At 45.1% G+C, this 23,844-nt stretch overlaps 1 protein-coding gene across 4 annotated transcripts in view; it reads left to right on the forward strand.

Annotated features, from left to right (window-relative positions):
- The window catches only part of SHANK1 (SH3 and multiple ankyrin repeat domains 1), a 278,275-nt gene that overhangs the window by 138,209 nt on the left and 116,222 nt on the right, over positions 1-23,844 (forward strand). For all 4 annotated transcript variants that reach the window (XM_075605770.1, XM_075605769.1, XM_075605773.1 and 1 more), the window contains exons 9-12: positions 1,851-1,928; positions 2,869-2,935; positions 18,322-18,604; positions 21,130-21,293. In XM_075605770.1, the coding sequence (XP_075461885.1) occupies positions 1,851-1,928; positions 2,869-2,935; positions 18,322-18,604; positions 21,130-21,293 (592 nt within the window). The remainder of the gene's footprint in view (positions 1-1,850; positions 1,929-2,868; positions 2,936-18,321; positions 18,605-21,129; positions 21,294-23,844) is intronic.

Consider the following 23,844-nt stretch of genomic DNA (forward strand, 5'->3'; position numbering starts at 1 on the left):
GCACAGTGATGCAGTCCCTGCATCTGGGTCCTAACAATATTTGCCAACAGTTTTGATTTTGCTGGGCAGTCCTATTAAGTCTTAGGCAATGTCTCTGGTGTCATTCTTCACCTCCTCTACCTCACCCCTCTCCTTTTGCTACTTTGTTCCTAAACAACTGCCTCAGGTGCCAATATACAGTGTGGCTTTTATTGATTATATGAGGCAGCTGAGTCCTGTAAACATGTATGGCTGGCTGTTCTTTTTGTATAGCTTTAGTTACAGTGGTCTGCCACATTAAATTCAATATTTTACAAGCCCATTATAACATGGAAGCACAATGGCCCTATGTGCTGTGAATATTCCAGTAATGCCCCTGTCAAAAACCTGTTTGTAATGTTGGGGCCTGTGAGTGGGCGCATTTTATAAATGTGTGGAGAACAAAAATGTAATATTTTTTTTGTCTTCTTCTTCTTCTTCTTCTTCTTCTTCTTCTTCTTCTTCTTCTTCTTCTTCTTCTTCTTCTTCTTCTTCTTCTTCTTCTTCTTCTTCTTCTTCTTCTTCTTCTTCTTCTTCTTCTTCTTCTTCTTCTTCTTCTTCTTCTTCTTCTTCTTCTTCTTCTTCTTCTTCTTCTTCTTCTTCTTCTTCTTCTTCTTCTTCTTCTTCTTCTTCTTCTTCTTCTTCTTCTTCTTCTTCTTCCATATCCGGTCTGTGAATATGGATTTTGTCCAGTAAGCATCAAAACATTTCAAATAATTAGAGGAACTTATTGCCATATAAAGTCAGTCTGCCAAAGAATGTCTGTACTGGTACCATACAGTAAACAATACAAAAAATTTCTCGCACCTGTGGGTCCCGCCCAGAGTCCTCTTATAGAGCTGTACGGCATAGTTAATACATATTTGTTCTTTGAAAGCTTGAACATGGTCTGACAAACTCGCACTTCAACTATTTACATAATATTTAATAAGAGAACAAAAATCTGCAAGATCTTAGTAAAGATGGTTCTGTTTGGTAATTGTGGTGCTTTAGTTAGTGGCTCCCAATCCTCTGCAGAATGTGCGCTGGTAAACTCTAAATTCATGATGGTGAACACCATTATGGACATAGCTTGAAAACCAAGTCAATCACATACCTTTCAGACACAAAAGCCCTCCCGATATGCAATCAGCCCCCTGTAAACGTGCACCCAAGTGCCTATAGTTCAGCGACTTTAGTTGTATATTGGAACAGCTCAAGAGCTACAATCCTCAACATTCCTTGCTGTTCATGGGATTGGTCTTGGCCATAGAAGCAGTGGCTGAGGGCTCCACACACAAAACAGGAGATTTACTTAGCATTACTGTAATCTTCCGAATGTTCAGGAGGACTGTCACCCTCTGGAGGCCGCAATGAAAAAAAACCAAGGACATTTTGCACACTGTGACATGTCTCTTAACATCTATTATGTATATAAATAGACAATTCATTTAGACTAGACTAACCGCATGCAGCAAGATAAACACTAACACCTATGGGATCTGGGTTATACAAGAGTAATGTGTAAAGGACAGCAACTACCGTACATCAATATTATTATAATCATAGAAATGCAAAAAGCATGGTGAATATGCATAGCAAACAGTGAGGAAATAAAAACTTGCCAACATTTTGGCCTCTGTGGATAAGATCGGGAATTATTGTGACATCATGAAAACAGCCATAGGGTCTATATTTGCTATGAATATTTATCGTCTTTGGTTGTTGTGTGAGTGTAGCTTGAAGACACTACTGAAATAACCCTTCATTGTTTACCCATGAATCACCGCTCGTCTTTTATTGCTATCTCTGACGCATACATTTGTTTCTTATTCTTCTCCAATACCTTCCAGGAAAGCAGCGCTCGAATTTTGCTGTATCGTGGGTCAAAGAAAGACATAAAGAATCACAACGGACAGACCCCCTTCCAGGTTTGGACTTTCTCCTGAGTTGTTATAACACAGACTTTAGAGCTACCGAATACTGAGCATCCACTCTCAGCCACCCTAAGTAGACAAAGCGCCCCAAAGAGTATATTGTCTTATCCCTGCAGAGATACCGCAAGGGTCCCTGGTGGCTATAATTGGTATTGTGTATGGTCTACTGTAGCTGGATGTGGCAGGTACACTTCTGTACTGCAGGGGCTATGGCTGTCTGTGTGAGGGTCATAGTATTATTACAAGCTAGCTGGATGAAGATTGTATTTAATCTAATATATTGCAGGAGACTTAGGAGAGCAAGATATTGACGCTAATATCCTGCAGGAGTGTTTGCATGACAGTTACAGTTTCCTGACTATGAGATGTATTGTATCAGGTGTGCTGAAGGAGCCCCGTCTTGCTACAGTATACTGTAAAGCACAGTGACACTGCCACCCTATGATGATATCTAATATACCTGTCCAGCAAAAACCCAGGCTACTTATATAGCAAGTGGTACAGTGGTACAGAATGCGGTCCCCGGCCGACTTTAACATTCAATTCCAGTCATGGTGCATTAGAAAATAGGATTTGTTTTGTACACATTTATTTCCCTTCTTCAGCCCCTGGCTAAAAGGTTATGCATAATCTAGAGAGATTTGTCACAACTCAATGCACACTTCAATTTGGCGCAGCTATCACCATGAAAGAGACTACATCGGAGGACCTGCAAATATCTATTTCATGTCTTTTATTGTTTGTTTTTCTTATCTTTCTAACCTTCTAGTTATGCTTTTTTACCCCCCCCTTCTGTTTTTGTCTTATCCATCTGTCTTTCTTTACCCACACATTTGTTTTCCATCCTAAATGTATTTGTTTCCTTGTTATTCTTTCAATTGATCTTTCTCCACCCGTCCCTTTCTCTGCCTCTGCCCCTCTTATTCTCCCGCAGGTAGCAGTTATTTCAGGACACTTTGAGCTAGGGGAATTAATAAAGACCCACAGAGACGCTGATGTTGGTGAGTAGTCCTCTCTGATTGGCTCTAAGAATGATGAATAAGAAATGATACAGTAGTGTGCAGTGTCTATTTCAGTGTTTTTCAACCAGGGTTCCTAACACTTGGGTTCCCCGGGCCTCCCTAAAGGTTTCCCTGTCATTTTCAGGTCATTATAAAATTGTACCAAATACAGAAGAATTTGCAATGCATCTGATCTCAGACGCACTATTAGAGCGGGTTGGAGTTCCTTACAATGCATATCTGTTCTCAGACGCACTATTAGAGCGGGTTGGGGTTCCTTACAATGCATCTGATCTCAGACGCACTATTAGAGAGGGTTGGGGTTCCTTACAATGCATCTGATCTCAGACGCACTATTAGAGCGGGTTGGGGTTCCTTACAATGCATCTGATCTCAGACAAGTTGTTAGAGAGGGTTGGGGTTCCTCAGAATTTCATATAGGGTTCCTTAACCAAAAAAAGCTTGGAAACCAATGGTCTATTCAGAGTGAGTTGTCTTTTTTTTGTAAGCTTCTCTGGGCCATACATTGTATAACTATTAGTAGTCAGTAACTTTAAAATGCTGTCTTTTAATATCCCATTTCCAACATAAACATAATATGCTACATTGTCTGAAGACTATTCAATCTTTATACAGTATGTTCACTAGCTGAAAGTACTAGGCGTTACTCGGGAATAGTATGAAACCCAAAAATACTAAGATATATAAAAGGATAATTCAATGTTTTAGTTTCTTAATGCGACGCCCCCCTGCTAAAACAACAACTCCACCCATAATCATTTCATTGCCTCTGAGATCCTAAAGTGTTCGATCGAGAGCCTCTAATGCTTGTTTGTGGGACATTGTACTCTCGTCCCAAACACCGAGAGCCTCTAATGCGTGTTTGTGGGACATTGTACTCTCGTCCCAAACCCAGAGAGCCTCTAATGCGTATTTGTGGGACATTGTACTCTCGTCCCAAACACCGAGAGCCTCTAATGCGTGTTTGTGGGACATTGTACTCTCGTCCCAAACACCGAGAGCCTCTAATGCGTGTTTGTGGGACATTGTACTCTCGTCCCAAACACCGAGAGCCTCTAATGCGTATTTGTGGGACATTGTACTGTCGTCCCAAACACCGAGAGCCTCTAATGCGCGTTTGTGGGACATTGTACTGTCGTCCCAAACACCGAGAGCCTCTAATGCGTATTTGTGGGACATTGTACTCTCGTCCCAAACACTGAGAGCCTCTAATGCGTATTTGTGGGACATTGTACTGTCGTCCCAAACACCGAGAGCCTCTAATGCGCGTTTGTGGGACATTGTACTGTCGTTCCAAACACCGAGAGCCTCTAATGCGTATTTGTGGGACATTGTACTCTCGTCCCAAACACTGAGAGCCTCTAATGCGTGTTTGTGGGACATTGTACTCTCGTCCCAAACACTGAGAGCCTCTAATGCGTATTTGTGGGACATTGTACTCTCGTCCCAAACACCGAGAGCCTCTAATGCGTGTTTGTGGGACATTGTACTCTCGTCCCAAACACCGAGATCCTCTAATGCGTGTTTGTGGGACATTGTACTCTCGTCCCAAACACCGAGAGCCTCTAATGCGTGTTTGTGGGACATTGTACTGTCGTCCCAAACACCGAGAGCCTCTAATGCGTATTTGTGGGACATTGTACTCTCGTCCCAAACACAGAGAGCCTCTAATGCGTGTTTGTGGGACATTGTACTCTCGTCCCAAACACCGAGAGCCTCTAATGCGTGTTTGTGGGACATTGTACTCTCGTCCCAAACACCGAGATCCTCTAATGCGTGTTTGTGGGACATTGTACTCTCGTCCCAAACACCGAGAGCCTCTAATGTGTGTTTGTGGGACATTGTACTCTCGTCCCAAACACCGAGAGCCTCTAATGCGTGTTTGTGGGACATTGTACTCTCGTCCCAAACACCGAGAGCCTCTAATGCGCGTTTGTGGGACATTGTACTCTCGTCCCAAACACCGAGAGCCTCTAATGCGCGTTTGTGGGACATTGTACACTCGTCCCAAACACCGAGAGCCTCTAATGCGCGTTTGTGAGACATTGTACTCTCGTCCCAAACACCGAGAGCCTCTAATGTGTGTTTGTGGGACATTGTACTCTCGTCCCAAACACCGAGAGCCTCTAATGCGTGTTTGTGGGACATTGTACTCTCGTCCCAAACACCGAGATTCTCTAATGCGTGTTTGTGGGACATTGTACTCTCGTCCCAAACACCGAGAGCCTCTAATGCGTGTTTGTGGGACATTCTACTCTCGTCCCAAACACAGAGAGCCTCTAATGCGTGTTTGTGGGACATGGTACTCTCGTCCCAAACACCGAGAGCCTCTAATGCGCGTTTGTGGGACATGGTACTCTCGTCCCAAACACAGAGAGCCTCTAATGCGTGTTTGTGGGACATGGTACTCTCGTCCCAAACACGAGAGCTTCTAATGCGTGTTTGTGGGACATTGTACTCTTGTCCCAAACACGAGAGCTTCTAATGCGTGTTTGTGGGACATGGTACTCTCGTCCCAAACACCGAGAGCCTCTAATGCGCGTTTGTGGGACATTGTACTCTCGTCCCAAACAATGATCTGGAAGAACTTTGGCCGCTCCTGTATTTCTGCTAATGCTGCAAATGACATTTTTGGAGTGACCAAGATTACGTGACGGCTTGACGGTTGTGTGATGGGATCACGTCATGTGTGATGTCATCAGTGATATCATTTATGAATTGTATCCAAACATAGACAAAAACCTGCTCCTCGGTCACGGGAATCATCATGCGCCATTTGGTTACGCTACCTTACGAGGTGTTCACATGCATAGAGAACAGACAAACAACTTTCCAAAATATATAGTAAATTGTGGTTTTAAAAAGGCAGGTAAACTAAACCCGGGAAACATAAAAGTTCATATTTACAAAGTGGTGCTAAGTGATAATACATCTTACATTGCCATGAAACACTTGACATTGTGCCTTACGGAGGCGGAATGCTCCATTTGGCTTAAGAAATATGGCCCATAATACTTGCACAGTATCACAATCAAAAACATACAAAAATACAGTTATCGCTCAATGCCCAAAACATATACATTAGTATCAGGCTCCAGGTGCGTAGGGAAAGAATAAGGCACAAACACAGATGGTGAGCAGAGTCACCTAGATCCCTATTAGCACGCACTCATGGTGCACAAGTACAATTTACAAGGATACATATCCACTGATTTAACAGGTGTACCACTACCCCAATGAGGGTATAACTACAGTAACAGACGAACAGTCCGTATAAAACAGAAAATAACAAAACTTTAATGTTGACAGATAGTCACGCCGAAACAAGTGTGGGTATGTACATGTGATTTAAAAGAGGAATACAAATGATCCCCTGATGGGTGCCAGGTAGGAAACTGGTGGTGAAATCAATCAGCTTAGTAGCTGTATTATGATTCTCATAGCATCAATACCAATTAATCCATATGATGTGGTGGTGCGGTATATACAGTTGATATAACCCTGCTAAGGTGTATATTCCACTGGCTGAATGCACATGTGGTATATCATCAGCTGCAGCGGCAGCAAAGGTAAGTATGGTTAAGAGTGCGGTTTATAGTAACATACACACTATGTGTGCAGGCAGTATATGATAGTACAGTGGTATACACCTATACACATCAAGATGCCACTGCATGTAAGCACCGCAGCACTCAACCTCGGACCTAGTGGTATCAGAAAGCTGCAGCCGCAGCACCACAATGTCAGCAGTGTCTGAATATACAACCGTATCTCCAAGCAGGGTGAGAGGGTCTCCCGCTACCACCGTCCTGAGCACCGTCCCGCTCGCAGGCGCCACAACCGTGACGTCACTGCACCCCGACGCCGTTTCGTGTCGCAAGACACTTTTTCAGGGGGAGGAGCTACATACCGGTCGCGTCATGCATAGTATATACCCTACAAAGTGGGTGTTACTAGTATGACAAGACCAATCATAGTAGTGGTCTAATACAATTATTGGTAACAGCTTTGTTAGTGACACAATCCATCCCTTAATAGGTAAGTAAACCAAAACAGACATACACAATAACATAAACGTAAAGAGGTATATATAGTTTCTCACTGGCAGTGTAGTGTAATCAGAGTATAGAGGGAAAGAGGAAAGGGAATTCCTAATGGTAATCTGGTATAACATAACAAGAATAGTATGTCATGATTGTTGTAGGAATGTACTGACCTACACGACCCGCCCCCCAAGGGGGGGTCAAAACAGGTCTCTTGTTTTAAGCTGTATACCTAATTCCCTTTACCCCACATAGCCATTGATAATTAAACTAATCAGAATGTTAATGATAACAGCCGTGGTATACATTATCCTTTGTTAGGCACTTGTACCCAGGGATACATATTGGCATGAACCCAAACAGGAGGTGTAGCTAAGTATACACACACTATTGGCCATATAATATGACCAAAATCAGCTAGATAGGAGGTAAGTAAGAAGAAATTGTATATCAGTGTCATAGGACTGTACTGACCTACACGACCCGCCCCAAAAGGATCAAAACGGATCTCTAAAATTAAACTGTATACCTGGTTTCCTCAACCCCAGTTTACAGAAATAAATGGAAATGAACATGATTCGTCCTAAATGAATGAGGAATAAATGAAACCCTCATTCAAGCCTGATGGTGCTTTCGTGCCCAGTGTGTGAATCCATCTACATGCACGTTGCAAAAGTTTGCGATCCCAGTTTCCCTTACAGGGGTCCCATGGTACATGTTCGATACCTAGAAATGATAGAACCCCTGTCTCGCCCCCATGTATTTCGTTTACATGACGCGCTACAGGTGTATCCCGTTTGTTGCGTACCGAGCCAAGATGCTCCAGGACTCTAACTTTGAGAGGCCTGTGTGTCTCACCGACATACTGTTGCTTGCACACACATGTGATCAAATAAATGACCCCAGTTGTGAGACAGTTGATGAATATCTTGATGGGAAATATGTGGGAATTGTTATAGTCTTTGAAATTCTGTGATTTAATCATGGAGGGGCATGCCGTACAATGACCACAGGGATAGAACCCCTTCGGTTTGGGTCCTAACCAGGTCCTGGTACGTGTGTTCTTAAAATGGCTATGTACCAGGATATCACGAATGTTCCTGGTCCGCCTACACACCATATTGGGGGTTGATTTTAAGACCTTTTGTAGGTCCCTGTCTTCTGTCAAAATGTGCCAATGCCTTGACAGGCTCTGACGTATTTGTCCCCACTTATCATTATAGGTGCTGATAAATCTAATGACAGTATCCCCCAATGGTTTAGGAACCCGTTGTTGCCCAAGGAGTGTATGTCTAGATGTTAACAAAGCCCTGCGATACGCCCGCTTTACCACTTTGTTGCTGTACCCTCTCTCTATAAAGCGTCCCTTCATGTCCACTGCCTGTAGTTGGAATTCAGTAGTAGTGGAACAGTTCCGACTTAAACGCAAAAATTGGCCAATAGGGATACTATTGACCATGTGAGAGGGGTGATGGCTGGTAGCCAAAGAAGACTGTTAGTAGATGTACTGTAGGTTTACGAAAGATTGTGCTTTTAAGGTAACCTTCCCTGTTTTTAGTAATGGAAATATCAAAGAAGTCGATACTGTGGGCACTTGACTGGTAGGTAAGTTTCAAGTTAATATCATTGGTATTTAGTGTGTTAATAAACCGTATCAGTAGATCTTCCGTGCCATCCCACAGAAGTAGTATATCATCTATATATCTAATCCAAACCAGCATATGTGCCGTGAACTGAAGATAATCGTCCATGAACACCATCGTCTCCTCCCACCATCCCAAATATAGGTTTGTGTAGGTGGGAGCACAGGCGGTGCCCATGGCGGTACCCTGTACCTGATGGTAAATTTTCTCATTGAATAGGAAAAAATTATTCGTGAGGGTAAATTGAAGTAGTTTCATAACAAATGCATTGTGCTGGCCCGAATGTGTATCCCGTGCCCTAAGAAAATGTGAGATGGCCTGTAATCCAACTTCATGCAAGATACTAGTATACAGGCTCTCTACATCGATGCCTACCAATAGTACATGGGGTTCAACCTGAATATCCTCCAACCTCATCAGAACATCAGTGGTGTCTTTAAGATGAGATGGAAGGGATCCCACAAAAGGTCTCAGGAACTCATCCAAATATATGCTTATGTTTGATGTTAAACTACCCATACCAGATACAATAGGTCTCCCCGGTGGGGGATCCTTATTTTTATGTATTTTTGGTACTGCACCGACACACTTTATTCGAGCAAATACCCGGTATGTACCTGGCAGATACCTGGAATGCGCCGCTCCTCACCTCTGAAAAGCCCCGTTGCATTTGCCTTCCAAGCCTGGGTTCATGCCTGGCTGACGGGCGGCTGATCTGTTAAATGATAATGATTAGGATTTAATAGGCTGCAATGCTTCGCGTGTCTACCAGATGGCATAAATTCATGAATTGTAATGCAGTATATATATATATACTGTGCAGTATTGCAGCCAGCGGGAATAAAATGCTTCAATCCCTGCCTGAAAAATACCTCAATGCACTCGGGCAGAAAACAGTCACAAACCTCAATACACCCGGGTATACCCGAATTCGTGGGACTAGCCGAGCTCGAATAAAGTGTGTCGCCAGTGTAGGTAGTAGAATGTAGCAACCGTGGGATTTTTTATTAGCATAAAGTTAAATTCGTTCTTGGATATAACTTTATTGTCCAAGCCTTCTTTCAGTACCTGTAAAATTGTTTCTGAGAACTGTTTGGTAGGGTCGGTGGTCAAAACCTGATAGCACTTTGTGTCTGAAAGGAGTCTCAGCCCCTCCTTCACATAAGCCTCTTTATTTAGAAGGACAACATTGCCCCCTTTATCTGAGGGTTTGATAACAATGTCATTTGCCAGATCCATCAAAGCAGTGTGTTCACTTAGTGTAAGGTTATGGCCTCTGTTCCTATCATTAATTGACATAATCTCTTGAGTTACCAATTTTGTAAAAACATCGACATTAGAGAGAGATTCAATGGGAGGTGTGAAGCTTGACTTTGGTTTTAGGTTGGTAAAGGGCCCTTGACCCAATGGACGTTCATTTGTTTCAATAAGACTCTCCAGCAATTGTAATAGGGCATGATCTCTATTATCAAAACCTTCCAGTGGGGTATTGATGGTAGCTAGCTGTTGGCGGCGTGTGAAAAACGTATGTAGGCATAACTTCTGTGCAAACAAATTAAGATCTTTAATGCATTCAGATTTGTCAAGCCTACCTGTAGGGCAAAATGTCAGACCCCTTGATAGGACTGAAATATGATCCTTATCTATGGACCTATTAGATAAATTGATCCCTTGTGACCTGTCTTCTGCCCCCTCTTGGGTGCTTTCTTGTTCCCCTTTCCTATATACCCCCATCTCCCTCTGTCTCTTAGTGACTCTGCCCGACCCTCTTCTTGTCTTTCTGGTCCTAGCACACTGTGGTTGAGGCCCAGTCGTTCTAAAAAAAGACGTAGTAGTGAGGGTAGATGTAGTTGGTCTTTGTACTAGAATGGGAAGTATATGATCAACACGTGAGGAGGAGGCGTCTGACTCAATATCACTTTGTGATGCCTCACATTCGCTTGAGGATTGAGCAATACCTGCCTGTTTAGTGGGATTAAAACGTTTAAACTTCTGTCTAAATACTTTGTTGTCTTTGAAGTCAGTTAAATCGCTCCTAAACTTACGCTATTTCCTATCAGTAATGTCTGCCCTCAGTTTCTCGAGATCAGTTTTTAGCTTCTTTTCTAGCGTCTCAAAGTCAGGTTTCTGTTGCCATACATTAATATTTCCAAGTAGTTTATCAAGATCTGGCACCCTCCCCTCAGGGGATCCTTTTTATTCCTCTTTTAAATCACATGTACAGTACATACCTACACTTGTTTCGGCGTGACTATCTGTCAACATTAAAGTTTTGTTATTTTCTGTTTTATACGGACTGTTTGTCTGTTACGGTAGTTATACCCTCATTGGGGTAGTGGGACACCTGTTAAATCAGTGGATATTTATCCTTGTAAATTGTACTTGTGCACCATGAGTGCATGCTAATAGGGATCTAGGTCACTCTGTTCACCATCTGTGTTTGTCACAATCAAAAACCCCTGATTGTTTTGGCCAGCACCTTACTATTTTTGGTCTCGGGACCTTCATGTTATTTGTGCTGTGATCTTTTTTCCATTAACTTTTGTGAGTTATATTCACATTTGTGATGTTTTACACTAAATTTCAAGTCACAAATTTGACAAATGCCATCAAATGCCACATTGCATGACAGGCAGGGCCGCCAACAGAAATCATGGGGCCCGGGACAAATGAAAGGAGCAGCCCCCCCCCCCGAACCTATAGCGCACCCTCCCCCCCCGAACCTATAGTGCACCCTCCCCCCCCGAACCCATAGCGCACCCCCCTGAACCCATAGCGCACTCCCCCCCGAACCCATAGCGCACCTACCACGAAAAAATATTTTTTAGCGCGCAACTTTTACTTAACTGTTTTCTTATTGTGATACAGAAAAAACCATTACAATGCAACCTGTTTATTTTTATATTTTCAACAAAAGACTTGTGACTGCCTGCATGAGTGGGTGGATGAGAGTGGGTGGATGAGAGTGGGTGGGTGGGCGGGTGAATGACGGTTGAATGACGGTGGGTGGGTGAATGACAGTGGGTGGGTGGGTGAATGACAGTGGGTGGGTGAATGAATGACAGTGGGTGGGTGAATGACAGTGAGTTGGTGGGTGGGAGAATGACAGTGGGTTGGGGGGTGGGCAAATGACAGTGGGTGGGTGGGCGAGACTGGGGGGGCTAATCCCGCAGCTGTTGCCGGGGGCAGGAGGCGCACGTGGGGGAAGTTGGGTTGGGGTGCGCGCGGGGGGGAAGTTAGGTTGGCGCCATAGAAACAAAAAATGCTTGTTACATTATAATACATTAAAAATGTAATTCAGAGTGGTTTAAAAAAAAAAATGCTACATGTATTTTCTCATAGTACAGAACTGATTTATTAAAAAAACAAAAAAACACACACGTAGGATTTTGCTTGGACTGCAGCTTTAAACAAACCTAATTTTTATTCCACTTACCCCTGTACAAATGTCCTCTGCATACACAGACTTCAATAACACCACCATTTCAAAAGGCTAAATCACCACTTTAAGTGCATTAGTTATTTCCATAGTTTGGTGTTTTGGTGACCAATATTTCATCTTTTGCGAGCCTTAGGGGCCCCGGCACCATAGCGCCAAAGACCACCCAGGACATTGCAGTCACGTGACCGCTCCTTAGAGTGATCGCGACAATGCGGATACTGTTAAAGGAAGATGAGGAATCCTCCCTTCCCATTGCTCTGCTGGCTAGATCACGTTCAGTGCTCCACCGGAGCGCAGATCTTGATCTCACCCACAAAATTAGCAGAAAGCCCATGACGTAGCCACTATGTCATTTGGCCCCTGAAGTGCCAGACCCCATGAATATGTCATAAGGCTTCCAAAGGGTTAAATCCAAGATCAATAGGTAAGATCTATGCTCAGATTTAGCCTGGTGGACACCGGTTATTAAGTCATTAAACGATGGAGCAACCACAACACAAACTAAGGGTTTTTAACAAACACCACCTAGAGCAGGGAAGGCCAACTCCAGTCTTCAAGAGCCACCAACAGGCCAGGTATTAGGGATATCCCTGCTTCAGCACAGGTGGCTCAGTTATTTTGACGGAGCCACTGATTGAGCCAGCTGTACAGAAACAGGGATATCTTAAAATCTGACCTCATGGCAGGGCCGCCTACAGAAATCATGGGGCTCGGGACAAATTAAAGGAGCAGGCCCCCCCCGAACCCATAGCGCACCCCCCCACCCCGAACCCAAAGCGCACCTACCACGAAAAAATATCTTTTAGCGCACAACTTTTACTTAACTGTTTTCTTATTGTGATACAGAAAAAAACATTACAGTGCAACCTGTTTATTTTTATATTTTCAACAAAAGACATGTGACTGCCTGTCTGGGTAACTGGGTGGGTGAATGACGATGGGTGAATGAAGATGGGTGAATGACGGTTGACAGTGACTGGGAGACAGTGACTGGGTGGGTGACTGGGAGACAGTGACTGAGTGGGTGACAGTGACTCGGTGGGCGACAGTGACTGGGTGGGCGACAGTGACTGGGTGGGCGACAGTGACTGGGTGGGCGACAGTGACTGGGTGGGCGACAGTGACTGGGTGGGTGACAGTGACATTTGAGTGACTGGATGGGTGCTGGTTCCTTCTTCCTTGCCCCCCAGTCGCTTCCCCCCAAGCCCCCGATATCCCCGCGGCAGCTGCCCGGGGTGTGATGTGGGCTCAGGAGGCACGCGAGAGGTGGGCTCAGGGGGCACGCAAGAGGTGGGCGGCTGGGGGGGGGGGCGGGCGAGACTGGCGGGCTAATCCCGTGGCTGTTGCCCGGGGCAGGTGAAGTTGGGTTGGGGCGCGCACGTGAGGGAAGTTAGGTTGGCGGCGCAGGGCCATCTTAACAACATTAGGGGCCCCCGAGCAAAGCAGTGCACGGGGCCCTGCCTACACAATCACTCACATGAATAAAAATGTAAATTAACGATTTGTTAACAAATAGTTAATATCCCCTGAATATCTAGTTTACAATTTATTCTGACATCTTACTGTTACAGTGTTATTCATAAAACAATCTTTTATATAACTTTTACAATACCTCACAAGAGAAACATCACTTTGCTACAACTGCAGTACAGTGAAACAACTCAACCTGTACCCCCTTATTTATCTGAAGAAATATTACAATAAAGACACAGTCACTGGTATATACTTCTAACCTATGCAGACTGTCGCTCCCAGCCTCCCACGCGCTCACTAGCAGCAGGCACCGGAAGTGCTGCACTACTGGGCTGTGAGCGGTTGTGACGCGAGCCAGGGTGCCGGGCAAGGGGAGAGCGAGCGAGCGGAGCCAGGGTTCCACTTCCGGGCAGGGGAGAGTGAGCGGAGCCGGGGTGCCGGGCGGGGGGAGAGCGAGCTGGGGTGCCGGGAGCCGCGGCGGGGAGAGAGCGAGCCCTCCTACCTAGACTTAGAATGGAGATTTTATATGTAACAGTTTTTCTGGACCCACCCAATCTCAGATTGGCCCCTGTGGTCTAACCGGTCCCCATTACATGTCTGTATGTTGTGGTGCACCTGCTGGCTTACAGGACTCCTGAGTCTCCCGTATGATGGTAGTGGGGATATGAGCATGACAGGCATCTGAGGTAGTGTGCTTAGAGTCCTACCTATATCCAGTGCAGCGCCTCTACCTCATCAGGATCTCTGCATCCGCAGGAAGATGTGGCTGATGAGGACCTCCTCTGTGGTGCCTCCTCCTGTGCAAGAACTTCACTCCCACACAGCAAGTGTTTGGTGAACTTGGGCATCTTTATTGTCATTATAGCAGACTGCCCCTCGCAGCGGTCGTACTCAGCCGCTCATTGTAGTACAGTTCATCCCTTTAGAAAGTTCTTCCCTCCCAATGGAGTTGGGTCACCTCTCCTGGCAAGGAGATCACCACCTGTGTCAGGTCCCTGATCACAGTGCAGATACTATTGACTAGGTCTGACAGCCTTTCCTGCTGCAGACCTCCAGAACTGAATCATAACTCTTGAACCATACAGATCAACTCCTAACTTTTGTCAGTTCTGTGTCTTATATATCCTTAGGAAAAATCCACACCTCTTGTGTCACTAATAGTAGACACAGAGCATGTTACCCCTCCCCTTGTGTACATATGACACCTCACCAGGGTGTGAGGGCAAACCTCCATGATTGATGCTGGCAATCCTTCCCACTTACCAAGTTTTACTGCCAGCATGAGAAAGAACTGTATACCATTTTTATACATGGCTACATAAATTTTTAGCATTGGTGGGTAGGGTTGCCAGATGACTTGTCCAAAAATACTGGACACAATGGTAAAAGTTGCGACGGCCCCCAATACATATATAAAAAAACACACGCTCCCGAATACATATTAAATATACCCCTACCACCCCGCATACATATATATATATATATATATATATATATATATATATATATATATATATATAATCCCCCACCACCACCCTCATATATATTAAATATCCCTCCACCTCCCCAATTCATATAAAATATACCCACACAACCCCCATATATATAAATATACTCCTACCACCCCAATATATTAAATATACTCCAACCACCCCATATATATTAAATATACCCCTACCACCCCCATATATATTAAATATATCCCCATCACCCCATATATATTAAATATACCCCACCAACCCCACACATATAAAAATATACCCCCACCACCCCCATACATATAAAAATATGTACCCACCACCACCATACATATAAAATATACCCCCACCCCCCCATACATATAAAATATACCCCCACCACCCCCATACATATAAAATATACCCCCACCACTCCCATACATATAAAATATACCCCCACCCCCCCATACATATAAAATATACTCCCACCACTCCCATACATATTAAATATACCCCCACCTCCCCCCACATTGTACTTTACCTTATCTCCTGCAGGACACAGACAGCACAGAACATGTCTCCGGCCCGCCGGGGTGTGGGCTCCGCCCCTGCTATCCTCTGGTTGGCTGTCCTCTCCTCCAATCAGGGACAGCACACCAGTCCTCCTTGCTCTGCCCAGCCACCATCCCGGCCCTCCCTCTCACTGCCTCCGCCCTCTCAGCACTTGGCGCGCACAGGGGAATCTCATGGCACATCCCCTCCGTCCCACGTTGGGAGCCGAGGGGTGGGAGTGGGGAATGAGCGGGCCCACAGGCAGCGGGCGGGCCCACAGGCAGCAGGACGAATACCTTGCTTGCCCTGCGCATGGCCGTGCCCCCCTGACTCACGGGCCCGGGACGCCCGGGAAGCCAGTGCCCACTGTCCCCCCCTGTTGGTGGCCCTGATGACAGGTACAGTGAGGCAAATGGTTGGTGACAATCCGTAAAACTCCCTTTGTTAGGGTGACTTGGCATCTACAGTAGGTGGACCCTATAGATTAATGATCACCAAGACCGCTTCTGCAATGTTTTTTTTGCGGATTTGAATACGTCACGGCTGGTTCCTTTGGTACATGGATACCCAGCGAATCAGTCTTGAAAAGGTACCAACAATCCAATTGGCGTATTCAGCAATCCGCTGGTGGATTTTAACAATCTAATCCGTGGATTCAGCAATCCGCTGGTGGATTTGAATGATCCAATCTGTGGATTCAGCAATCCGCTCGTCAGATTATATGCAATAGCGGTTTTGGATTAATCCACAGATTGGATCTGAATGGACATTATGGACGAATTGTAATGTAGACATTTACCCCCAAAAAACTTTGCACCCCCCAATATGAATGTGTGGTTGCGCCCCTGACTGGTTATGTGCTGCACCTTTCTATGTGCGTATGCCTTATCCTGCCGTGAACATACACTACTTTGGGGATTTAAAGCTGCAGTTCAGTCAATATCCTGCATGTGTTCTTTTTTTAATAAATCAGTTCTGTAGTAAGAAAAAATACTTTTAGCATTTTCTGTTTTAAAAACAACAACTTTGAAAGACCAATTTTCTTGTATTCTATTTTAACAGTCATTTGCTAAGGCACTGCCCCTTCCTGTCCTGTCACAAGCCCTGGCACACCCCTTTGTCAGCCCTGCCCTCCCTCTAGCACATGTCAGTGCAGGAGTGCTCATGAATATTCATGAGCTTCCACTGAGAGACAGAAGCAGAAGAAAAACAGATCCCGTCACTAATTATGTCACCAAATTTCGCCTATCAATACATGGAGAACGAATTGACATGCAGCTATACAGTTCTTTAGGTAATTAGAGATTGCACACATGAAACTATTGAAGTAAAAAAATAAATAAAAAAAAAAAAAAAGACTGAACTGCAGCTTTAATATCTGTATGTGAAGAAGTGTCAATCCTTTGTGCACAGTACATTTTTATACATTAATGAATTGTAATAAAGGTAAATGAAGAGGTCAATCTATGGAAAATGTATTTCAGTATTATGGTTATTTATTATTATTATTATTATTATTATTATTATAGGCTAAATTACTGTATATCCCTGCTCTCTCATTGGTAAAAATTCCCGGCATTATTCATTCAGCAATGGGCGGAATTTGGGGCAACTTGCTAATTCAGCTTTCAGAGATGCAGGGGGCGCGTCCAGAGAATTTGTAATTAAAAACTGCCAAATTTAAAACTGTAAACAGTAAATACTGTACCTTTCCTGGTCCAAGCACCAGCTGCACCTCCGTTCCTCCACTCACACACAGCTCTGCAGCATACTGTATGCAGTCTCTCTCACAGCTGCTTGTGCTGCCAGGAGCTGGTCCTAACTACTAATTTTGTTACTTGCAACAAAGTAAAAAAAATTCCACAACTTCTATACATTGTGCTATGGTCATTTTTATTTGCTTTTCATTTCCCCTCTCCTCCTCTCCCATCCCTCCATCTTTTCCCCGTCCTCACCCCTTTCCCCCACTTCTCTTCCCTCTCCCCCTCAACCCCCCACTTTTCTCTCCCCCTCTTTGCCCCCTCTTCCCTCTCCCTCTGTAATCCCCTTCCCACTCCCATTTCCTTTCCTTCTCCCCCCTCTCCATCCTCACCTCTCTCCCCCTTCACCTCTCTCTCTAACCCCTCACCTTCCGCTCTCACCCTCAACTCTCTCCCACCTCAGCTCTCTATCTATCCTCACCTCTGTCCTCCATTCAACTCTCTCTCTCCCCCATTCACCTCTCTCTCCCCCCTCACCTCTCTCTCTCCCCCCTCACCTCTCCCTCCCGCCCCTCACCTCTCTCTCTCTCTCTCTCTCTCTCTCTCTCTCTCTCTCTCTCTCTCTCTCTCATTCCCCTCCGTCACCTCTCTCTACAAATATATTTTAATAAGCAAAGCAATAAGTGCAGAAAAAGTTCAAAACAAAATCTACAATGTTATCTTAATAAAAAAAATCAATATAGCTATACTAAAGTGTCTATTATTTATGAAAAAAAAGCATAGAGTACAATGAGCCTATAATAGTAATAATCCCCCCAGAACAGGGCATTACTGGCTGGTTGGGTTACCTCGGCTTCGCCTCGGGCCATCAACTCTTCCAGCCAGGGCACTATTGGCCAGTAATGCTCTGTTCTGAGGGGATTATAACGTAATAAAAAATACTTGCAGCTATTTTAGCCATGGTCACATCACTTAAAAATAAAAATCAGATTTCCTTAGCATAGCACCCTGTAAATTACTGACGTATGACCCAGCTTCTTCATTTTGTTTTCCAGTACCCTTCCAGGAATCTCCTTCCTACGCTGTCCATCGTAGAGAAGGAGGTAAAGCTCTGTCTGTTCCCCATGTCCTCCTTCGTGCCAACAGTGACAACAGCCTCTCACTGCCTGACTGGATGGTCTTCTCCGCTTCCACTGCCAACACTGTCACACTGCAGGGACAAAAGGTCTCAGAGGGAACTCTACGCAGCTCCAGCAGCCCACGCGGGGCTCGAAGCCGATCACCTTCAAGAGGACGCCACACGGAGGAATCAAAGAAACAACCACGTGGTCGGCCCAGGTACTCCTACAAATTGAGCTTTGCTCGAATGGGCTGAGCCTGTAGTATGCGGCTGTGTTCCAACGGAAGTATATTTTCCATTCCTTGGGTATCGAAAAGAGAATGGTATAGTCTTTTGAAAATGTTACCAATGACATTTGAACCACTGTAGTGTGTTTGCAACCCATTCCCCCACTGCCAAGGTCAATTGATGGGTGATTGTCGTGAGTTCCTTATACAGTACTGCTAACAACCTCACCAACTTTACAGCCCCACCCAGGTATAGCCACACTCAGTGCCGTGTTAAGGGTGGGCCCTGCTCGAAGTAGAAACAAGGAAGCTCTGCTTGCTTACCCTTTTGCTTTTAAGAAAATACCATACAATTTGATAAACTAAATTATATATCAATCAATCTCCATACATTTTTTCCCCCCTTTTTTTTGATTTTCAGTCATTACTTTAGGACGATCTAAAGAATGAAAATATAGAAACTCCCACCGCTGACCACATTGAGCGCTCTCGCACGTGTGTGGTGATCCTGGAGAACTGTCCCTTTTGCCCATTGGGTAAAATGGTCCTGGCCACATTAGAAAAAAGAAACATACTTTACAGTAGCAGAGCCTCTAACTGTAGCGTACCTTCAGAGATGGGCGACTCCCGAATTTTCTCGCATTTTCCCCCCAAATCCATTTCACGGGGCAAAACCCGCGGACGGATTTGGTCGGTTTTAATCCGCGCGGATTCGTGAAAAACCGCCATTGGATTTACCCCGTGGACGGATTTGCAGAGTCCAACCCACTGATTCCGCAATCCGTTGGTGGATTCTTAAGAATCCGCCAACGGATTGCGGAATCCGCGGATTGGACTCTACAAATCCGTCCACGGGTTGCGGAATCAGCGGAGTGTATTGGTAATAATAATTTACAAGTCTGCAAAACGCGGATTGCACTTTTTGAGATTGATCCAAAGAAACCAGCCGATCCGCTGCGGATCCAAATTCGCCCAACAAATTCTTCCATATCTACCTGTCATCGCTCTTGGCCACCACTGCAGTCATTTTAATTACAACAGACGACAGAGAAGCCCAATGCTACATCCAACATGACAAAAATACACAGTAAAATACTTATATATTCTGTTCAAAAAGGGTCATTTAGTTTAACCCTTTGGCCAAAGCATTGTAAGCTTGCGAGCCACGACAAGGCAGACACCTGTTCGCAAGTCCTAACACTACCAGATAAAATACTAATATATCTCTATTAGGATTAAAATTCTCATTTACCTCTTAGGAGGGAGAAAGACCACCATTGGATCTATATCCAGTAGAATGAAAGGACCTACTGATTGGGAAGTGGGGAAGGGCAGGCTTAAAACCTGGGAAGGAGGAGCCACTAACCTCCGACAGCTGAGACAGCTGAAAATAAGTTAACAAAACACACAAAACCCCAGCAAGCTCTTTTTGGGAACCCCTGAGCCCCTCAATTAGAGCTTGCTGGGGTTTTGTGTGTTTTGTCATTTTAATTAGCAAACAATGTAGCCGCTCATTTTCTACCATGACTGAAATTGGAAATACATCATCAAGCAGGTAGGAGAATGCTTTGAGGAGGCATGTGAGAAAAAAAGAAAGCCATACACTTAGGTTTGTTGTACTGTAAGTGCAAATATTCTCTGACATAGAATGAATTTATGATCTGCTTGTACTGTTGAAGCACAAGAGAGCTCACTGATCTCACCACGAGGCGTGGCAGCCTCTTCTTGCAATGACAGGTTACAATTTCGGATCAGCTCAGAGTAATCTTTTGATTTCGTTTTTGTTAATCGGCTTGCCTATGTTAATCACTTTGCCACTGCAGTAAAGTGCTGCATATGTGGTTGGTACACTGTAACAATGAAATAATAATACTAGTAATAGCAAATAGCACACTACTCACTCACTTATGTTAAAGCTGCAGAACAAGCAATATCCGACGTGTGTTTTTTTTTTTAAATAAATCAAATCTGTATTATGAAAAAATATTTGTAGCATTTTTTTTAACAAATCTGAATTACATTTTTAATCTATTATAATGTAACAAGCCTTTTTTGTTTCTATAGCAACCATTTACAAAGTCACATCTCCTTCCTCTTCTGAAACAGGCCCTCACACACCCCTTTTTGAGCCTTGCCCTCTCTCTAGCGGTGCTCAATTATATCTAGTGACTGCCTGGTCACATGATCTTCCCCACAGAACTTTCCATCTTTGGTCCTCTTCTGCTACAGTGACAGCCATTTAGTGAACCCCCGAGCCGAATCTTCGCCGATTGATCACAGGAAAACGGATCGATCGGCAACTTAGCTAATTTCTTATCATTGTGTGGCTTGCATTCATGCACATATTAAAGGGCAAGGTAAATAAAAAAATAAAAAAACAAAAAGCGGCAGCTTGTACTGCTGCTTTAATGGGCTTTATTTCCTGATTATACACACGCATTGTGATGGTAGTGTTCTCGTGGTGTATCTGCTATGTGACATCACTTCCCATCCCTCACTTGAACCTTTCTTTTCAGCTCCAGTGGTTTTGCCAAAGAGCCGGCTGCCAGCGGAACCGTAAATCACCACATGAAGCGCAAGCTGTACTCGGCCGTGCCTGGGCGCACATTTGTGGTCACAAAACCTTACCAGTCCCAAGGAGAAGGAGAAATATCCCTCAGCAAAGGAGAAAAGGTCAAAGGTACTTCCTAGTGTTCCAACTCTTTGACAAAGCGCTGCAGCGCGTGAAACGCGTTGGAGTACTCTTATACCGCCTTGCTGCTATGCACATCTTGCCGAACCAACAAACTTGCTTTTAACCAGCTGCGCTATTAAGCCTTATCTTGTTTTTTCCGGAGCTGTGCACCATCCAATCTCCGCTGTTTAGCCGGATCTTCTTCCAATGCCTAGTGTTCCAACTACTTCACTTCCGCCAACTCATTGTAACGCTGATGCTAACCACAAGGCGGGACCCCGGTACTGAGGTGGGAAAGTATAAACGCCACCCACAGCAACGGGGGCACGTCTGGAGAGCGGAGGGTCAAGGTAGCCGGGTCAATATTGGAGATGGGAGACCAGTCCTGATACTTGCCAAGGTCTGAGGTTGGAGCCAGTAGAATAGTTGATGTCCAGGTGCCGTGGTCAGGGGTTGGAGCCAGTAGAATAGTCGATGTCCGGGTGCTGTGGTCAGGGGTTGGAGAGATGCGGAAGGTCAGAGGTAAGCCGGGCTCAATAATCCAGAAGAGTGGAGTCCAAGGGTAAAGCCAGTTCGGTACACAGGAAATCAAACAGCAACAATATAGGGCAAGGCAAGGCAAGACAAAGCTAGGAACAGGGAAGTGGGAAAACACAGGCTACAAGGAATTATGCTCAGCCAAAGTGCCAGTGGCAAAGCTGAGCGTATATAGGCGATAGGAACCAATGAGACAGAGCGGGGGAGCGGAGGAGCGGCCTCAACGGAGGCAGGGATAGGTGGAGCGGTGCAGGAGACAGCTGGGAGGGATGAAGGTGGTTAGTGATTGTTTACACGCAGCTGGGGAGCGGTGCACACGTGTCTCGTGTGTGCCGCGTGGCGCCGTCACGTGACGTGAATGGGAGGCGGGGTCAATCCCGTGATGTCACAAGTACCTCTCGGTGTGCGCGCGTGTGTAGTGATATCCGCGGAGCTGTTTGCGGTTGCAGGTAAGGAGGGAGCGTGACGCGGGGGCTGCGTTCCCCGATTCCTTACACCCAAACCCCATATGTTTAAAGGGCTTAAACCTGTACAAACCACTTATAATAGTTAAATTAATAGTATTTTTGCCTTATGTGGCGCTGACTGTGCGCACAGTACTGTACATAGACTGTTGCAAGCACAATGGATAGATCACTTGGATCACTACAATATTACACTATATTTCGATTTTTTTCGTTTTTTCTTCTCCCATTTTACACTGTTATTGGGAGTGAATCATATCTAATGTTGGCGCCTGAGGTACAGGGATATAGAACCTGTCCAAGGTCCCTCTTGACACCTAGATTCAAACAAGGCTCCCTTGATTCAAATACCATTGTTTTCAGTCAGGGCCTTTACTCACCGATCCTCTCCTTCCGCTCTTCAACGTCTTGGTAGAAATAAGTGAATGTACAGTATTCAAAAACAAAGGCAGAACCAGTTTTGATACAGTAGCACTCACAGCCAGGGGTAAATATGATGTTGCAGCACTTCTGTAAGTAGATATGCTTCCTATTATAATATTATCAATACCCTTAATAGTTTTCTGCATCAAACAGCTGCTTTTGAAGTGGAAGAAGGAATACAAAGTAGGTGACTGCTCATAGCAACACGTGGGGCACAATAATTTGGCTCAGCACGGTTCATTATGTATTTATATAGTTTACTATTTATACATAACACACTGACTGTTAACACAATGTCTAGCAGCTAAGAAAACTGGAGGGGTAGACCCGGCCCGGCGGTTAGAACTCGGTAGTTAGGTTCCGCTGGACGTCGGGCCCCGATTCCACTGTGGGACCCCCGGGTAAGCATACAGTACTGTATATCTTGTTTCCAGGTAGGGCCTCTATCTTCCTTTCAACAGTTAGGCTCATGGGTTGTGGGGGGGGGGAGGGGGTGGGAGGGAGAGGTGAGGTTGGTGACAGTGGGAGGAGAGAGAGGGATTGATAGAGGCGAGAGAGAGCAAGGGAATAAGAGAAGGAGGAAGTTGAGAGAGAGTGGGGGAGTAGAGAGGGAGGTAAAAGAGGAGGGAGAGAATGAGAGTGAAAAGTGAGATAGAAAGGAGAGGAGAAAGAGGCGGGTAGAGGGAGAAAGAGGGGTGAGTAAGAGGAGGAGGGGGGTGAGAGAGTGGGTAGTGGAGAGGAGTGAGAAAGAGCTGGGGTAGTGGGGGCAGTGAAAGAATGGGACTAGAATAGGTGAGAGGGGGGGGGGGGAATAGAGTGGGGGGAGAGAGGGGAGGGACTTGATGGTGATAGTTAGTACAGGGGTGTGCAAAATTTCCCCCATGCGCCCCCATGCCTGCTCTCCTCCCCTACTCGCGCATCCCCCCTCCTGCTCGGCTCCGGCGTCAAATGACGCTGCAGGGTCATGTGATGTCATGTTGCCATGGCAATGCGACGTCACGTGACCCGCGGCATCATTTGATGCTGGGTTACCAAGGCGACGCATCGCTGAAGACAGAGTTACAGAGGCCTCGCACAGTCCCCCAGCATTTCATTTAAATGTCTTGGGGGAGAGTGCGGGACCTCTGTAACTG

The sequence above is a fragment of the Ascaphus truei genome, chromosome 6 (assembly GCF_040206685.1).
Source record: "Ascaphus truei isolate aAscTru1 chromosome 6, aAscTru1.hap1, whole genome shotgun sequence".
Classification (NCBI taxonomy): Eukaryota; Metazoa; Chordata; class Amphibia; order Anura; family Ascaphidae; genus Ascaphus; species Ascaphus truei.